The sequence below is a fragment of the Oncorhynchus masou genome, chromosome 1 (genome assembly GCF_036934945.1).
Source record: "Oncorhynchus masou masou isolate Uvic2021 chromosome 1, UVic_Omas_1.1, whole genome shotgun sequence".
NCBI lineage: Eukaryota > Metazoa > Chordata > Actinopteri > Salmoniformes > Salmonidae > Oncorhynchus > Oncorhynchus masou.
In genome coordinates this window covers 64,010,355-64,023,143 of record NC_088212.1, presented here as the reverse complement: position 1 = coordinate 64,023,143, position 12,789 = coordinate 64,010,355, and the positions used below count along the sequence as shown (strand labels likewise).

Here is a 12,789-nt window from a genome sequence, read left to right as displayed (position 1 = left end):
TTAGACCTAAGATGCTATCATTTCATCAGAGATAATACATGATAATTCCGATTGATTCCCACCATGACGGATCATCAGGCTATGAACTCTATGGGCATGGAGAAGCACTTCTCACTAGCTTACCTTTTGGTTTGTGGCCTCTCTCTCTCTCTCTCTCTCTCTCTCTCTCTCTCTCTCTCTCTCTCTCTCTCTCTCTCTCTCTCTCTCTCTCTCCCTCTCTGCCTGTCTGTCTGTACATGACTGTCACTCTTCTGCCATGATCATGATGACCAAATATGACCCATAATCACTGTGATGAAGTTAAAGACAACTAACCTGAAAGCACTGAAATGTTCCTGCTAGTTTTCCAGGGGTGGTGTGGGGGGCAGTTGTCAAGAACCTTACTGACAGTCCTTTGCACTCCTTTAAAAAAACTCTTAGGTCCTCCTTTTTTCTTTCTTCTTGACTGGTGGCATACCCATTGCTAACTTGCTGACCCTATGAATAAGACTAAGGCAGTGATTGATTGTGCAAGTAATTCTGTAGCTAGCAAGTATTTTGGGCTTCAAAACATTCCCTATCAGTTTCTCACACAGCCAGAACTACCCAGCATTAGCTAGTTAAATAAAACCTTTACTTAAATGTACTTTGTTGTGGCCAACAACAATGACTTTCCCCAGTGCAGTGAGTAATGATTAAGGTGCTTTTTCTCTCACTCACACACTGCATACTCAAGTGCGCAACTTTGGTTTTAGAAAGGGGGGTCCTTACATTTTTGGGGGCATCTAAAGCTAATTTCCTGCTTTTCTACACAATCTAATATGACCCATGGCCCTTCTAGCTAGCTCTATTCAGAACAACAAAAAGTAAGAAAAAATGCCCACAGTCATCGAGCCAGGTAGAATTATTATTAAATATTTGTAAGTGATTGATAAGACTGAACTAGATCAATGATAATTAAATAATCAATATTGTGTTGCGCCTTTAACAAATAGCCTAATAAATGAACAACTCTTACAAATAAAGTACAAAGACTTTTGATTGTCTTTATTAAGACATCCTCTATATCACATTTCAGCCAGACAGCCCAGCCAGCCCAAGCCACCTGCACACCCAACACCCACCATTCTAGTCAATAACTCAACTCTCTCCCCAACAACACAACTTCCTTTTCATTTAAAAAACAAATATATGTCTCAAAGGAAGGGTTTGGAAAAGAAAAGTTTAATAAAAACACACATACACCTACACATGCATTAACACACAGAAACAGTACATCCTCCATATAATTAATATCATAGGCCTAATAGTACTATAGAGCTCTTTTTACTTGCAAACAATATAGCTGGGTCCCCCCGTCCTGTCCCTAGAGGTCTACGGCCCTGCAGCACCCCAAACCAACACACCCCACTCAGCTTTTGGATATTAGTGAAACATTCATTATTGGTTTCAGGTGTATTAGGCCAAGGCCAGAGTGACAACCAGCGGTATGGCAGACCCTGCGGGCCAGGACTGAGCAGCCCAGCAGCTAGGGATTGCCTAAATAGGTACAGTATCTCCCCTTACGTGGGCATGTTTTCAATGCAGACTCTTTTTGTCGTACAGTATTCCTTATAAGGCATCCAGACCTTATGAAAGTTGCACAGTATACCTTAATCTTGTAATAAATCACTTCTAGTGATACATAACTTGACATTCCTGCCATCCATTGTGACATTGTGGGAGGATAAACAACTTTCCAATTAATGGCAATGCATTTCTTAGCCGCTATAAATGCTAGGTTACAGTTTCTTCTGATAAGTCTCCGGTATCAACATTTCCAAACAAACAAAAACAGGGAGAAGGGAGAATCGGTAGACATGCTGATATAAAATAACATTGCCAGAATTCAGCCAGCCTTCACAAGACCATAACATATGCAAATATGTCCCCTTTTGTGTTTTTCACATCAAGCAGAATAATAAGATGTCTGAGTGCATGACATGTGTATGATAGAGAATAAAGGGCTGTATCTGCAAAAGTTCACCTCTGCACCTTCACAGACTGGTCGTCCCTGGCTGCCTGACCCTGATGAGACCACTGTCACCATCGTATCCTTCTAAGATGAGGCATGACAAAGAATTACCTTGTTGTACATTTATACATTATATTATTCAAAAATAATATTAATGGTTCAATAATTGAAATGTCCATTATGCCCAGATCCCAGACTGTAGGCTACCAATCAACTCAAGATGGAACTTCATATCCATTCACTGATTGTTATAATATACTGCAAAATTCACTTGAGCTCCGTAGACTGGTCTTCCCTTGCTGTCTGACCCGGCAGGGACACCTGTCACCATCTGATCCTGCTATGATGATGAGCATAGTGTCGTGTACTGACTGTGCAGAATATCGATCTTCAATCGCTGGTTTCATCATTTGATTCAGGTCTAGTGTGATTGAGGCAAATATAATAGCTAAAGTTAGTGAGCTAGCTAGCTAACGTTAGCCAACTTTTGGCTAGTTCTAGCTAATGATACAATGGTACATCATAAAATGTACTTCTGTTGATACGAGACAAAAACAAAGGCTACAAAACATTTCCATATACACAACAGTTGTTAGATACTGCTACCTGACAGTTAGCTAGCTGTGGTAGCAACTAGCTAGCTAACTAGCTACTAGTAGTTAATTCACTTCAGTCGAGAGGGGATGAAACCCTTAGCTAATGTAGCATGTCAGTTGCAGTACTAGCTCAGCACTGGGAATAAATCAAATGTTTTCTGTCAAACAGCAGTTACCTTGCCTGCTAGATCAGTCAACTAAAGAGTAGCCAGTTTCTGCTCTGCTTGCTTTTACAACTCAGAGAAAAAGCGCAACACAGACAGCAGCTGCCTCTGTTCATCTCTCCTGTGCTGGTCCTATACGCCAGCCTTTCAGAAGCTTTGCCTTCACACAGCCTGTCCCCACACTCTGTGGTGTCACGAGGTCCTAAATCCAGCGGGCTGAACCCGGAAAACAGCCTACATGACCAATCTGAGGTGTCCGCATGGTCCTAAAGCACACTTGGGTCGCGTTTTGTATCACATCGCAATGATAAAATTGGAGGGGTACAAAAATGCAATTTCAGAATGTGGGGGCGTCATGTCCTCCCCGTCTCCAGTGAAAGTTGCACCCCTGGCCACACTGCTTGTAACAACTGAGGGTGAGAATGAAGCAGTTGGTGGGGCTGGGGGAAGTGACTCAAGTTCCAGCAGCAGAGGACTTAAAAAAATGTTTACATGAACAATGAAGTGAGGGAAGGAAATCAGCCTCGGACACAGACACACAGAGTTCAGCATGGAGTTATTTAACAGCCTAGTAAGGAGAACAACTTGTGTTTCATACCAAACAATGAGTAACAATGCTTAGATTTCCTTGCTCCACCACATGCTCACGTTTATCGTACAAACTGCTTTCCCCTTAAAAACACACATAATAGAAAGGCAAGCTTTCCCTAACTGCAATGAACACAAATAAAAACACAACATGTAAAGTGTTGGTCCCATGTTTCATGAGCTGAATTAAAATATCCCAGAAGTGTTCTATATGCACAAAAAGCTTATTTCTCTAAAATGTTGTGCAAAAAAATGTGTTTAAATCCCAGTTAGTGAGCATTTCTCCTTTGCCATGATAATCCATCCACTTGACAGGTGTGGCATATCAAAAAGCTGATTAAACAACATGATCATTGTACAGGTGCACCTTGTGCTGGGGACAATAAAAGGCCATTCTAAATTGTGCATTTGTGTCACACATCACAAAGCCACTTGATGTCTCAAGTTTTAAGGGAGCATTCAATTGTCATGCTGACTGCAGGAATGTCCACCAGAGTTGTTGCCATATAATTTTATGTTAATTTCACCACCATTAGCCACCTCCAACTAATTTAGCAGTACGTCAAACCAGACTCACAAATGCAAACCACGTGCAACCACACCAGCCCAGGACCTCCACATCTGAATTCTGCATCGTCTGAGACCAGCCACCCGGACAGCTGATGAAACAGAGGAGTTTTTCTGTCTGTAATAAAACCCTTTTGTGGGTAAAAAATAATTCTGATTGGCTGGGCTTGGCTCCCCAGTTGGTGGGCCTCTGCCCTCCCAGGCCCACGCCCCTAAACAGGCATGTGGAATCCATAGATTATTTTACCTTTATTTAACTAGGCAAGTCAGTTAAGAACAAATTCTTATTTTCAATGACAGCCTAGGAACAGTGGGTTAACTACCTGTTCAGGGGCAGAACAACAGATTTGTACCTTGTCAGCTCAGGGATTTGAACTTGCAACCTTTCTGTTACTAGTCCAACACTCTAACCACTAGGCTACCGTGCCGCCCCAGGATTAGGGCCTAATGAATTTATTTCAATTGACTGTTTTTCTTACATGAACTGTAACTCAAAAGAATTGTTGAAATTGTTGCATGTTGGGTTTATATGTGTTCAGCATGCATACACTACATGGCTAAAAGTATGTGGACACTTGCTCGTCGAACATCTCATTCCAAAATCATGGGCATTAATGTGGAGTTGGTCCCCCCTTTGATACTATAACAACCTTCACTCTTCTGGGAAGGTGTTCCACTAGATGTTGGAACATTACCGCGGGGGCTTGCTTCCATTCAGCCACAAGAGCATTAGTGAGGTCGGGCACTGATGTTGGGCGATTAGGCCTGGCTTGCATTCGGCTTTCCAATTCATTAGAAAGATGTTCGATTGGGTTAAGGTCAGGGCTCTATGCAGGCCAGTCAAGTTCTTCCATGCAATCTCGACAAACCATTTCTGTATGGACCTCGATTCGTGCACCGGGGCATTGCATGCTGAAATAGGAAAGGGCTTTCCCCAAACTGTTGCCACAAAGTTGGAAGCACAGAATCATCTAGAATGTAATTTTACCTGTAGCGTTAAGATTTCCCTTCACTGGAACTAAGAGGCTAGCCTGAACCATAAAAAACAGCCCCAGATCATTATTACTCCTCCACCAAACTTTACAGTTTGGCAGGGAGCGTTCTCCTGGCATCCGCCAAACACAGATTTGTCTGTCGGACTGCCAGATAGTGTAGCGTGATTCATCACTCCAGAGAATGCGTTTCCACTGCTCCAGAGTCCAATGGCGGCGAGCTTTACACCACTCCAGTCGACGCTTGGCATTGCACATGGTGATCTTAGGCTTGTGTGCGGCTGCTCGGCCACGGAAACCCATTTCATGAAAGTCCCGACAAGCAGTTTGGAACTCAAAAGTGAGTGTTGCATCCGAGAGTTGCCGATTTTTACGCCTTTCAGCACTCTGTGGTCCCGTTCTGTGAGCTTGTGTGGCCTACCACTTTGCGGCTGAGCCGTTGTTGCTCCTAGACATTTCCACTTCACAATAACAGCACTTACAGTTGACCGGGCCAGCTCTAACAGGGCAGAAATTTGACGAACTGACTTGTTGGAAAGGTGGCATCCTATGCTGGTGCCATGTTGAAAGTCGCTTCATTATGGGCCGTTATACTGCCAATATTTGTTTATGAAGATTTAATGGCTGTGTGCTAGATTTTATACACCTGTTAGCAACGGGTGTGGCTGAAATAGCCGAATGCACTAATTTGAAGGGGAGTCCATAAACTTTTGGCCGTGTAGTGTACATATCTGTTGAGTGAGTGAATCCCAGGAATTGATCTCCAGGAGCATAGCCCGACCTGTGAACTTTCACCCCAAGGTTGCTTATCTCCGACAACACACAAACAAGCACACACACACACATATCCCCTGTGACAGAGACCACCATCACCCTCTATACACTGCCTCAATTATCCCTCTATAATTAATGGAACTACCTAGCTTAATGCACTGGCTGGATCTCTGGCAGGAAATCAAGGAAGAGTGGCTTCATAAATATTTAGAGAAACTGCAATTCAATTTTCAGGCGCAGAAAACAATGTCCCACTAAGACAATCTTTACAGTACACAATGAAAGCGAGAAGTTGCTTGAAAGTGCATTTCTTGCTCATTGAACCAAGAGCCGTACAGTGTGTGTGTGTGTGTGTGTGTGCATCCGTGCATGTGTGTGAGGGAATGAGAGAGAAATTACTTTTAACACAAATTGACAGGGAAATATATTGATAAGACCACTCTCTCCACAGGGACTCTCTTCACAAGAAAAGTTAGACAAATATGACCAGCACCACATGGGGACGGTGCCTGTACCAAGAACAGCCCCCATCACTGATGGCCCAGCTGCAAGCTATGAACCTCTAACCTACAGACTTCAGTAGATCTTAGACTGGTCTCATAGACTAAACGTAACATAGTAAACAAAGATCTGCACACGTTTAACCCTATCACCACAGTTATAGATCTACAGCAAGTAGGTCTAACTGCATGCTTTTCATGATCAGTAAATACCAATTGGTCATGTAATTTCAGATACGTGAGGGTAGCCTCACAATATCTCTAAATATTGGCCACAATTAATTGGATATTTGAGTGATATAAAACAAAAGTGAACTTTACCTGACAAGTATGAGTGGTTTAGGTTAATTTCCCATCCTTTGTGAGGTCTGCCTGTCAAGCAGCCGAAGGGCGCATTTGCCGAAGTAACGTTACTGTTTACTTTGCAAGCTACCAGTAGAAACTTTGTACAGTTGGCTAAACAGTGGTAAGTAGACCTCAATATATTTTTTTATTCAACCAACGTAGACTTACGTAGTGAAGTTAGCTATCATTATCCCATTTCAACATAGTTTTTAAATAGTGTTTAATCACAATTACTGCTGGCAGACATGATAGGCTACATTGATTGATGGACCATGTCAAATTGGCTAGCTAGCTAATAACAGATCACATGAATATGGCTAGTTAACAAGTTAACTTTCAGAGGATAAATTAGATTGCTATGTCCAAATATTGTTTGATTTGCTTGTATAGTGGTGATGACAGTAGTCAGACTGACAACTTTACCAGGACAATGTCAAGCTCTTTCCAAAAGCCTAATCTCTGATGAAAAAAGCTAAATGACACATGTTGTTTGTTTGAGCTAGCTAGCTAGCTACATACATGACAAGTTGTATCTAAATTATATCATCAACTGATTTCAGCCAGTGTATGGCGGTGGATTGACTGCATTGTTTGAATGGAATGTTGGCATATTGGCAGTTAATTTGAATTGAATCATTCCTCTAAAACTAGCTGGCTAGCTAGCTAACAAACATACAGTGCAGATAAATTATTCAAATTCATGATTTAGACGATGTCTTATTACAGTTCTGGCAAAACCATGGTTGACCAACTCCCTGATCAAAATGGCTGACTTTTATCCCATAATAAGAAGGTTCATGTCCATTCTAGTATTCTAATTCCTAATTCTATGTTCGTAACATATCATACGAAATCACACAAATTAATACATACCATCCCAAACAACATTTCATACTAATTTCAGTGTCCTGGAATTTAAATTACTATGTTACGTCTCCCCTGAGTCAAGGTTGCAAAGCCAGTAGCCTGTATGTGAGACTCCCATCCATAAACAAGATGAGAGCCAAAATAGCTGAGAGAAATCCTTCACACTGTGCCCCAAACATGCCTGAGTATTTACTTTGAGCAATACTATTACAAACAAATTGCAACAAGATGACACAAAAAAATCAACTAATTAATCTTGCCTAAATGAGAGTAGATATTTCACAACGATAGGCCATCTGTAGGCTTATGTCACAATAGGCTACTGTAGCCTATACAACACAATGCCAAATGAAAGCGTTTAAAAGCACTGCTCAGTTGGTGACAGTCAATCAACGAAATAATTCATGGCATTAATGTTGATTTTACAACGTCTGCATAATTTACAATAAAACACGTGTTGTCCCAACTGGACATGCTTACCAGGTGTGAGCACGTTCCAGATCTGTTTCCCGCGAAATGGGTCAATTTATAAATAACAATAAACAATGAGCCACAAAACACACACACACATAAACTCACATGTTGGATGAATATTAATACTTAATTCACGAAATACTTACAGAGAAACCTGCCCAAAATGGACACGAATGTCTGACCCTTGGTGAGGTAGTGAGGGCCAGAGCGGCAAAACTGACTGCCAAAATCAGACTTCCCAAAACCATCTGAGAAACTCCGAGAGAAAGCATTATGCGAGTCCGAGTCCGAAACTCTCGGAGTCTGGAGAGGCTACGGGACAGGGACGCGGGGCTGAGCGAACGACCTCGGGGCATTGCTTGGACTGGCATTGTCACGAAGAAAACAGTGTATGTATCAGCTATTGAAAACAATGGGTTAAGCTATTTCCATCAGCATCCAAAAGTGGCACCTAACAGCAAAGCAAGTAACCGATGTCCAAACGTTAAGCTTGATAAGCAACGGTGTCCAAAAAGCAAATAACATCAGTCCTACTAAATGGTTCCTTTGAAAGAGTCTCCATTAAATTGCTTAATTATCCCAAGATGCAGATGCGTAATTGTCGGTTATTCTGAAGGCTACAACAGTGTGATGGATGAGATGCGCAGTGACTTTCTTGTGCTGCTACCCAAATCGATTTCGCAAAAACACAGGATAACGCGCTATTGGCTAAGGTAACCGGGTTCTCGAGGAAAAGCTTGAGAAATGGTCCATCAAATCATATGCTCCCTTATTTTCACTGCTACATGATACATTTTAAAGAACCTCAGCAAGTATAAACGTATGGCTGAAATGACACGGGAATAGTGTCGCCCTTTAACGTAGTATTCTAGTATTCCGCTGTCAAACGCGCGGCAGGGTACCATGCACAGAGAGCGTGGCCGTGGGTATGATGTTTCACACAGGCGCAGGGTTTTCACAGACAGCAAACGACCCGCGGCGGCAGGAGATGCAGCTAGCGTGTTTGGGGCAATCAATACTACGACGGCGCCACTTCGCTTCCCAAAAATAGCCTTATGCGATTGCGTCTACAAATAATTAGACTATATGAGCATTAACAATATGACCATGCTCTTATCATTTGTGAAGCCATGCACTTATCCTTTGAGATGTCTATGAATTGTCTGAATTCAAATGACCAATTTCTCATACATTTCTTCAAATTATAGCCTCCAACCAAATGTTTGAATGATCCATCTATAATTTATACAGACAAGCCTACTTTATTAGATTCACAAAGGCTGAGAACCATCAATTGAGATGAAGTACAAGACACTTTAAGTACATTGGGAGTAAAAACATGCATTTGCCTTAAATCAAGTTGATACTCTCCATATTTGTAAAAATGTCATTCATAATGCAAACACAGTCCCTAATCTTTGAATACCAGCCTGCTGTGGTGCTGACCTTGCGGAGACAGCCACAGGGCTCTAGAGCACCATCTGCACCGGCCAAGCTGGTACTGCACTTAAATCATGCCGCAGTATCTAAAGATAATAGAAATTCTACAGCAGCCACTCCCCCCCCCCCCCTCTCAGCTTTGTAATGGACGAAGATCAAACTAGAAATCCAGTCTAAGCAGAAAACGAACATGATTACATATTTCACCTGAGAATCCTTTAAACAATTAGAATGGAATATTTGTCTCATAAAAAAAAAGACGAAACCCCAGAAAGACTTTACTTTAAAAATGTTTTTATTCATTAATACAGTGGTATACTTAAAATTGTGTCACAAAGGAGAAAAAAGTCAGCCACACGTGAAGAGCTAATATCGAATTGAAGCTGTGTTATCATATATAAAGACAATAGTACTGGTGTGCCGTAATATATGGTCTATTAGTACAAAAATACATTTCAGGGCACAAAATAATACAGCATCCAGTATCACAAATAAATGAGGGGGACAGAGCACACCCTTTTAAAGAACAGGTTTGAAAAGTTGTTTAACCCAAGCTCTTTCCTCTTTTGCAAATAACCATAAAAAGATTGTGTGACAATTATTATTTATATGTAGTGTGAATATATTGGTAGAAAATGTGGATTTTATTACTGCTAATAGTTACAAGTTCCAAGGCTCAAGGGTATAACCAGATTAGAAAGTAAACCATGGTCAATTCATTTATTTTTTAAAACAGTTTTCTCTAAGTTTTATACAAAATAACAAAGACATACAAAAGTTCATTTACAAACCAAGAACCAAGGCCATATGCTAACTTTATTTACAGCCACTTGTCTTTTTTGTCATGTTTTTCCTTTTCTTCTGAAGTCATATGTATAGCAGATAAAGAAAGAATACCTTTATTCGCTTCAATTGTTCTTGTGCGCTAAACCCAAGTTCATTTATACAGTGGGTTGACAAAATGGCAAGAGAACTTCATTTGTCCATAATTTATCATCATAACTTAGAAGAACCCAGAGGTTTTTACTGAAAAAGTGAATAATATGCAGATAAGGCATCACTGCTTGTTAATGTAAGAGGGTTTTAACATGGTGAGGGAGAACTGAGCAGGCTTCTGGACCTGAGTCATAGCACATGCATAGATCTTGATACAGCAGGAGTAGAATTCTGGTAGTCAATACAAAGTGAATCCAAGGTCAGTTGACAGAAAGAAAAAAGGAAAGGAAGAAGAGCCATTCTAGTCACAGGATGAACATGTTCGAGGCATGAGTTGGGCTTTAAATCCACCTCAAAGTATTAACCTTCCTCTTCTCTTCTGCAGATGCTTGCCTACTTCACTAACACCATAATCATTACCACAGAGCCATACATTTAGAAAATGTGGCTCTGCATTGACATCATCACTTTACTGCCCACCTCCCTGGCACCGAATTCCAAAACCATCACAAATCTGTCAATGTGGAAAAAACATGACCGTCTTTGTAAGTCAGCCAATTCAAAAGGTGACAAAAAAGGTTGAATTCTGATTCTTGAATTACGATTTCTAGAATTGAATTTCAAATTATACCATATACTATATATACTGTATGCATACATAGTATAAATACACCTACATGTATGTCCATCTACTTCAAAAGTAAAAACCTCAAACCATTTTCCTGTTATGTAACAATTAAAAGTTAAAACTTGGCGTATAATGTGATGAGTTACTCAGTGGCACAGGGCATGCATTCCATCACTGGTTAAATCGTTGTGTGTTTTGTATTTTCTTCAAGACCTCGGAAAGAGTTAAAGGACAGCACATAGGGGCAACTTCAGTCTCCTTCCATCTTCCATGGGCACAGTAAACAACACTGGAGCACTGGGTGTAAATACATCATTGTGTATGGTCCACCCCTGGAGAAATGGTGTGCGTGTGTGTGTGTGTATGTATTATCCATCCTTTCCCATGGTTTCACATTCAGTAACAGGCCAGCTGTTGCACTCTTCAGAAGTGGTCGATGAGCACAGACACACAGTTGGCTCCCACCAGGTAGTTGGGGTCTCCAGGGAGAGACTGATTCTGCCAACTCTTGGGATCACCTGAGGGGGAGAGAGAGAAGGAACATGGTAATGATAACAGGTGGAGAAAGGGTATAAGGTTCATAATACATAATGCACTTCTTGCTAAACTGACAACCAGCAAGCTCCAAACACTAAACTAAAACATCCCCTGTTCCATTAAAGCCATATATACATGCTGTTTTTGGTAGGATGTAGCTTGACAGAAGTAAACTTCACATTACATTGCTACAACCACTTTCGATTTCAAATTATAGCTCTTAATGATAGAGTATGTACTGGCAGCGACTGTAATTTGCGATTAATGGCCCAAGCCCAGGCCTTGAGCCAAGAGTATTGCCTCCACAGAAGAACAAATGTGAATAATTGTTTAAAAAAATGGCTTTAGACTCAAAACTGTTTCTTCCAAACCACAATGCAGTTGCATTTTAAAGCACCGTTATTTCAGATAATTGCATTCATTCCCTCGGGGCCATGTGAGTAAAGTGAGTTATATGAGATCTTCAGATCAAAGTACTGAACAATTTCAGGCTTTTAGCATGCTTTGTTGTTCTGATAGGACATCACAAGTGAGGATAATGCATCCTAATCATTATAGTGTAATCACGCCTAAATGTCAAAGGGATTTTAGCAATGACAGGTCCTATCAGATAGGATCCATATGAGGACCAAGAGGTGTTTAACTGATTTTACTCAGATCAATTGTCAATGACTCCGATTATTTGTTAGAGGTTCACAATTAGTCAGTGCAGCAGGAGGAATGTTCACTGTGAAACTCATAATGACATCAGTACATTAAGGTAATGTTTTGTCAGAAGCAAACTGATCATGTGTGGTTTGGATTGAATCTCCCTTGTCTGTGAGCAGACTTCTTTCAGAAGCATTCCAAACCAAGACCATTAAGCCACACACTATGCTGCTTCCTTACTGGAAACTCCCATTGGGCCTGGGCAGCTCAGCACCCAACTAGAAAGGAGTCAGACTCAGTGAGGAGCAAGACACCAGTAGAGCCTAAATGAAGCTAAAGGGCCTTGTTTTACAATAAGAGGATTAGAACACAGCCCTGTAATCCTTCTACAACGAAACAGGACCACAAACAAACAAGCCAACGAGGCAGCAGTAGGATAATTTAGCCCTTCATGTCCAATTCTAGCTGAGAGTAATTTGTAGCTAATCCACGGCTGTGCCAAGTTTACCATTAAGACATATAGAGAGGAGCGGGGGGAGAGCAAAGAGTTGACTCGGTTCTGTTCTGATGCTGTCAGACAGATCTCAGATCCAACCCACAGGCTGTTCTCACATAGACAACATCTGTTAGTACTGAGGGAGCCATGCGTCTGTCTCTGAGAGGGTCCTCTTCCAAATTTAAGAGGACCGCTGACCGCTGTGTTTCAGGATAGACGTTTGGGTGGCTATGTGAGAAAAAAA

At 41.2% G+C, this 12,789-nt stretch overlaps 2 protein-coding genes across 2 annotated transcripts in view; both read right to left on the bottom strand.

Moving 5' to 3' along the window:
- The window catches only part of fam189a1 (family with sequence similarity 189 member A1), a 141,030-nt gene extending 132,328 nt beyond the window's left edge, over positions 1-8,702 (bottom strand). The window contains exon 1 of the mRNA XM_064977240.1: positions 8,007-8,702. Coding sequence (XP_064833312.1) covers positions 8,007-8,231 — 225 coding nt within the window. The 5' untranslated portion in view covers positions 8,232-8,702. The remainder of the gene's footprint in view (positions 1-8,006) is intronic.
- Positions 8,703-9,574: 872 nt separating this feature from the next.
- Positions 9,575-12,789, bottom strand: part of LOC135548026 (tight junction protein ZO-1-like) — a 142,489-nt gene continuing 139,274 nt past the window's right edge. Inside the window, exon 32 of the mRNA XM_064977223.1 lies at positions 9,575-11,382. Coding sequence (XP_064833295.1) covers positions 11,288-11,382 — 95 coding nt within the window. The 3' untranslated portion in view covers positions 9,575-11,287. The remainder of the gene's footprint in view (positions 11,383-12,789) is intronic.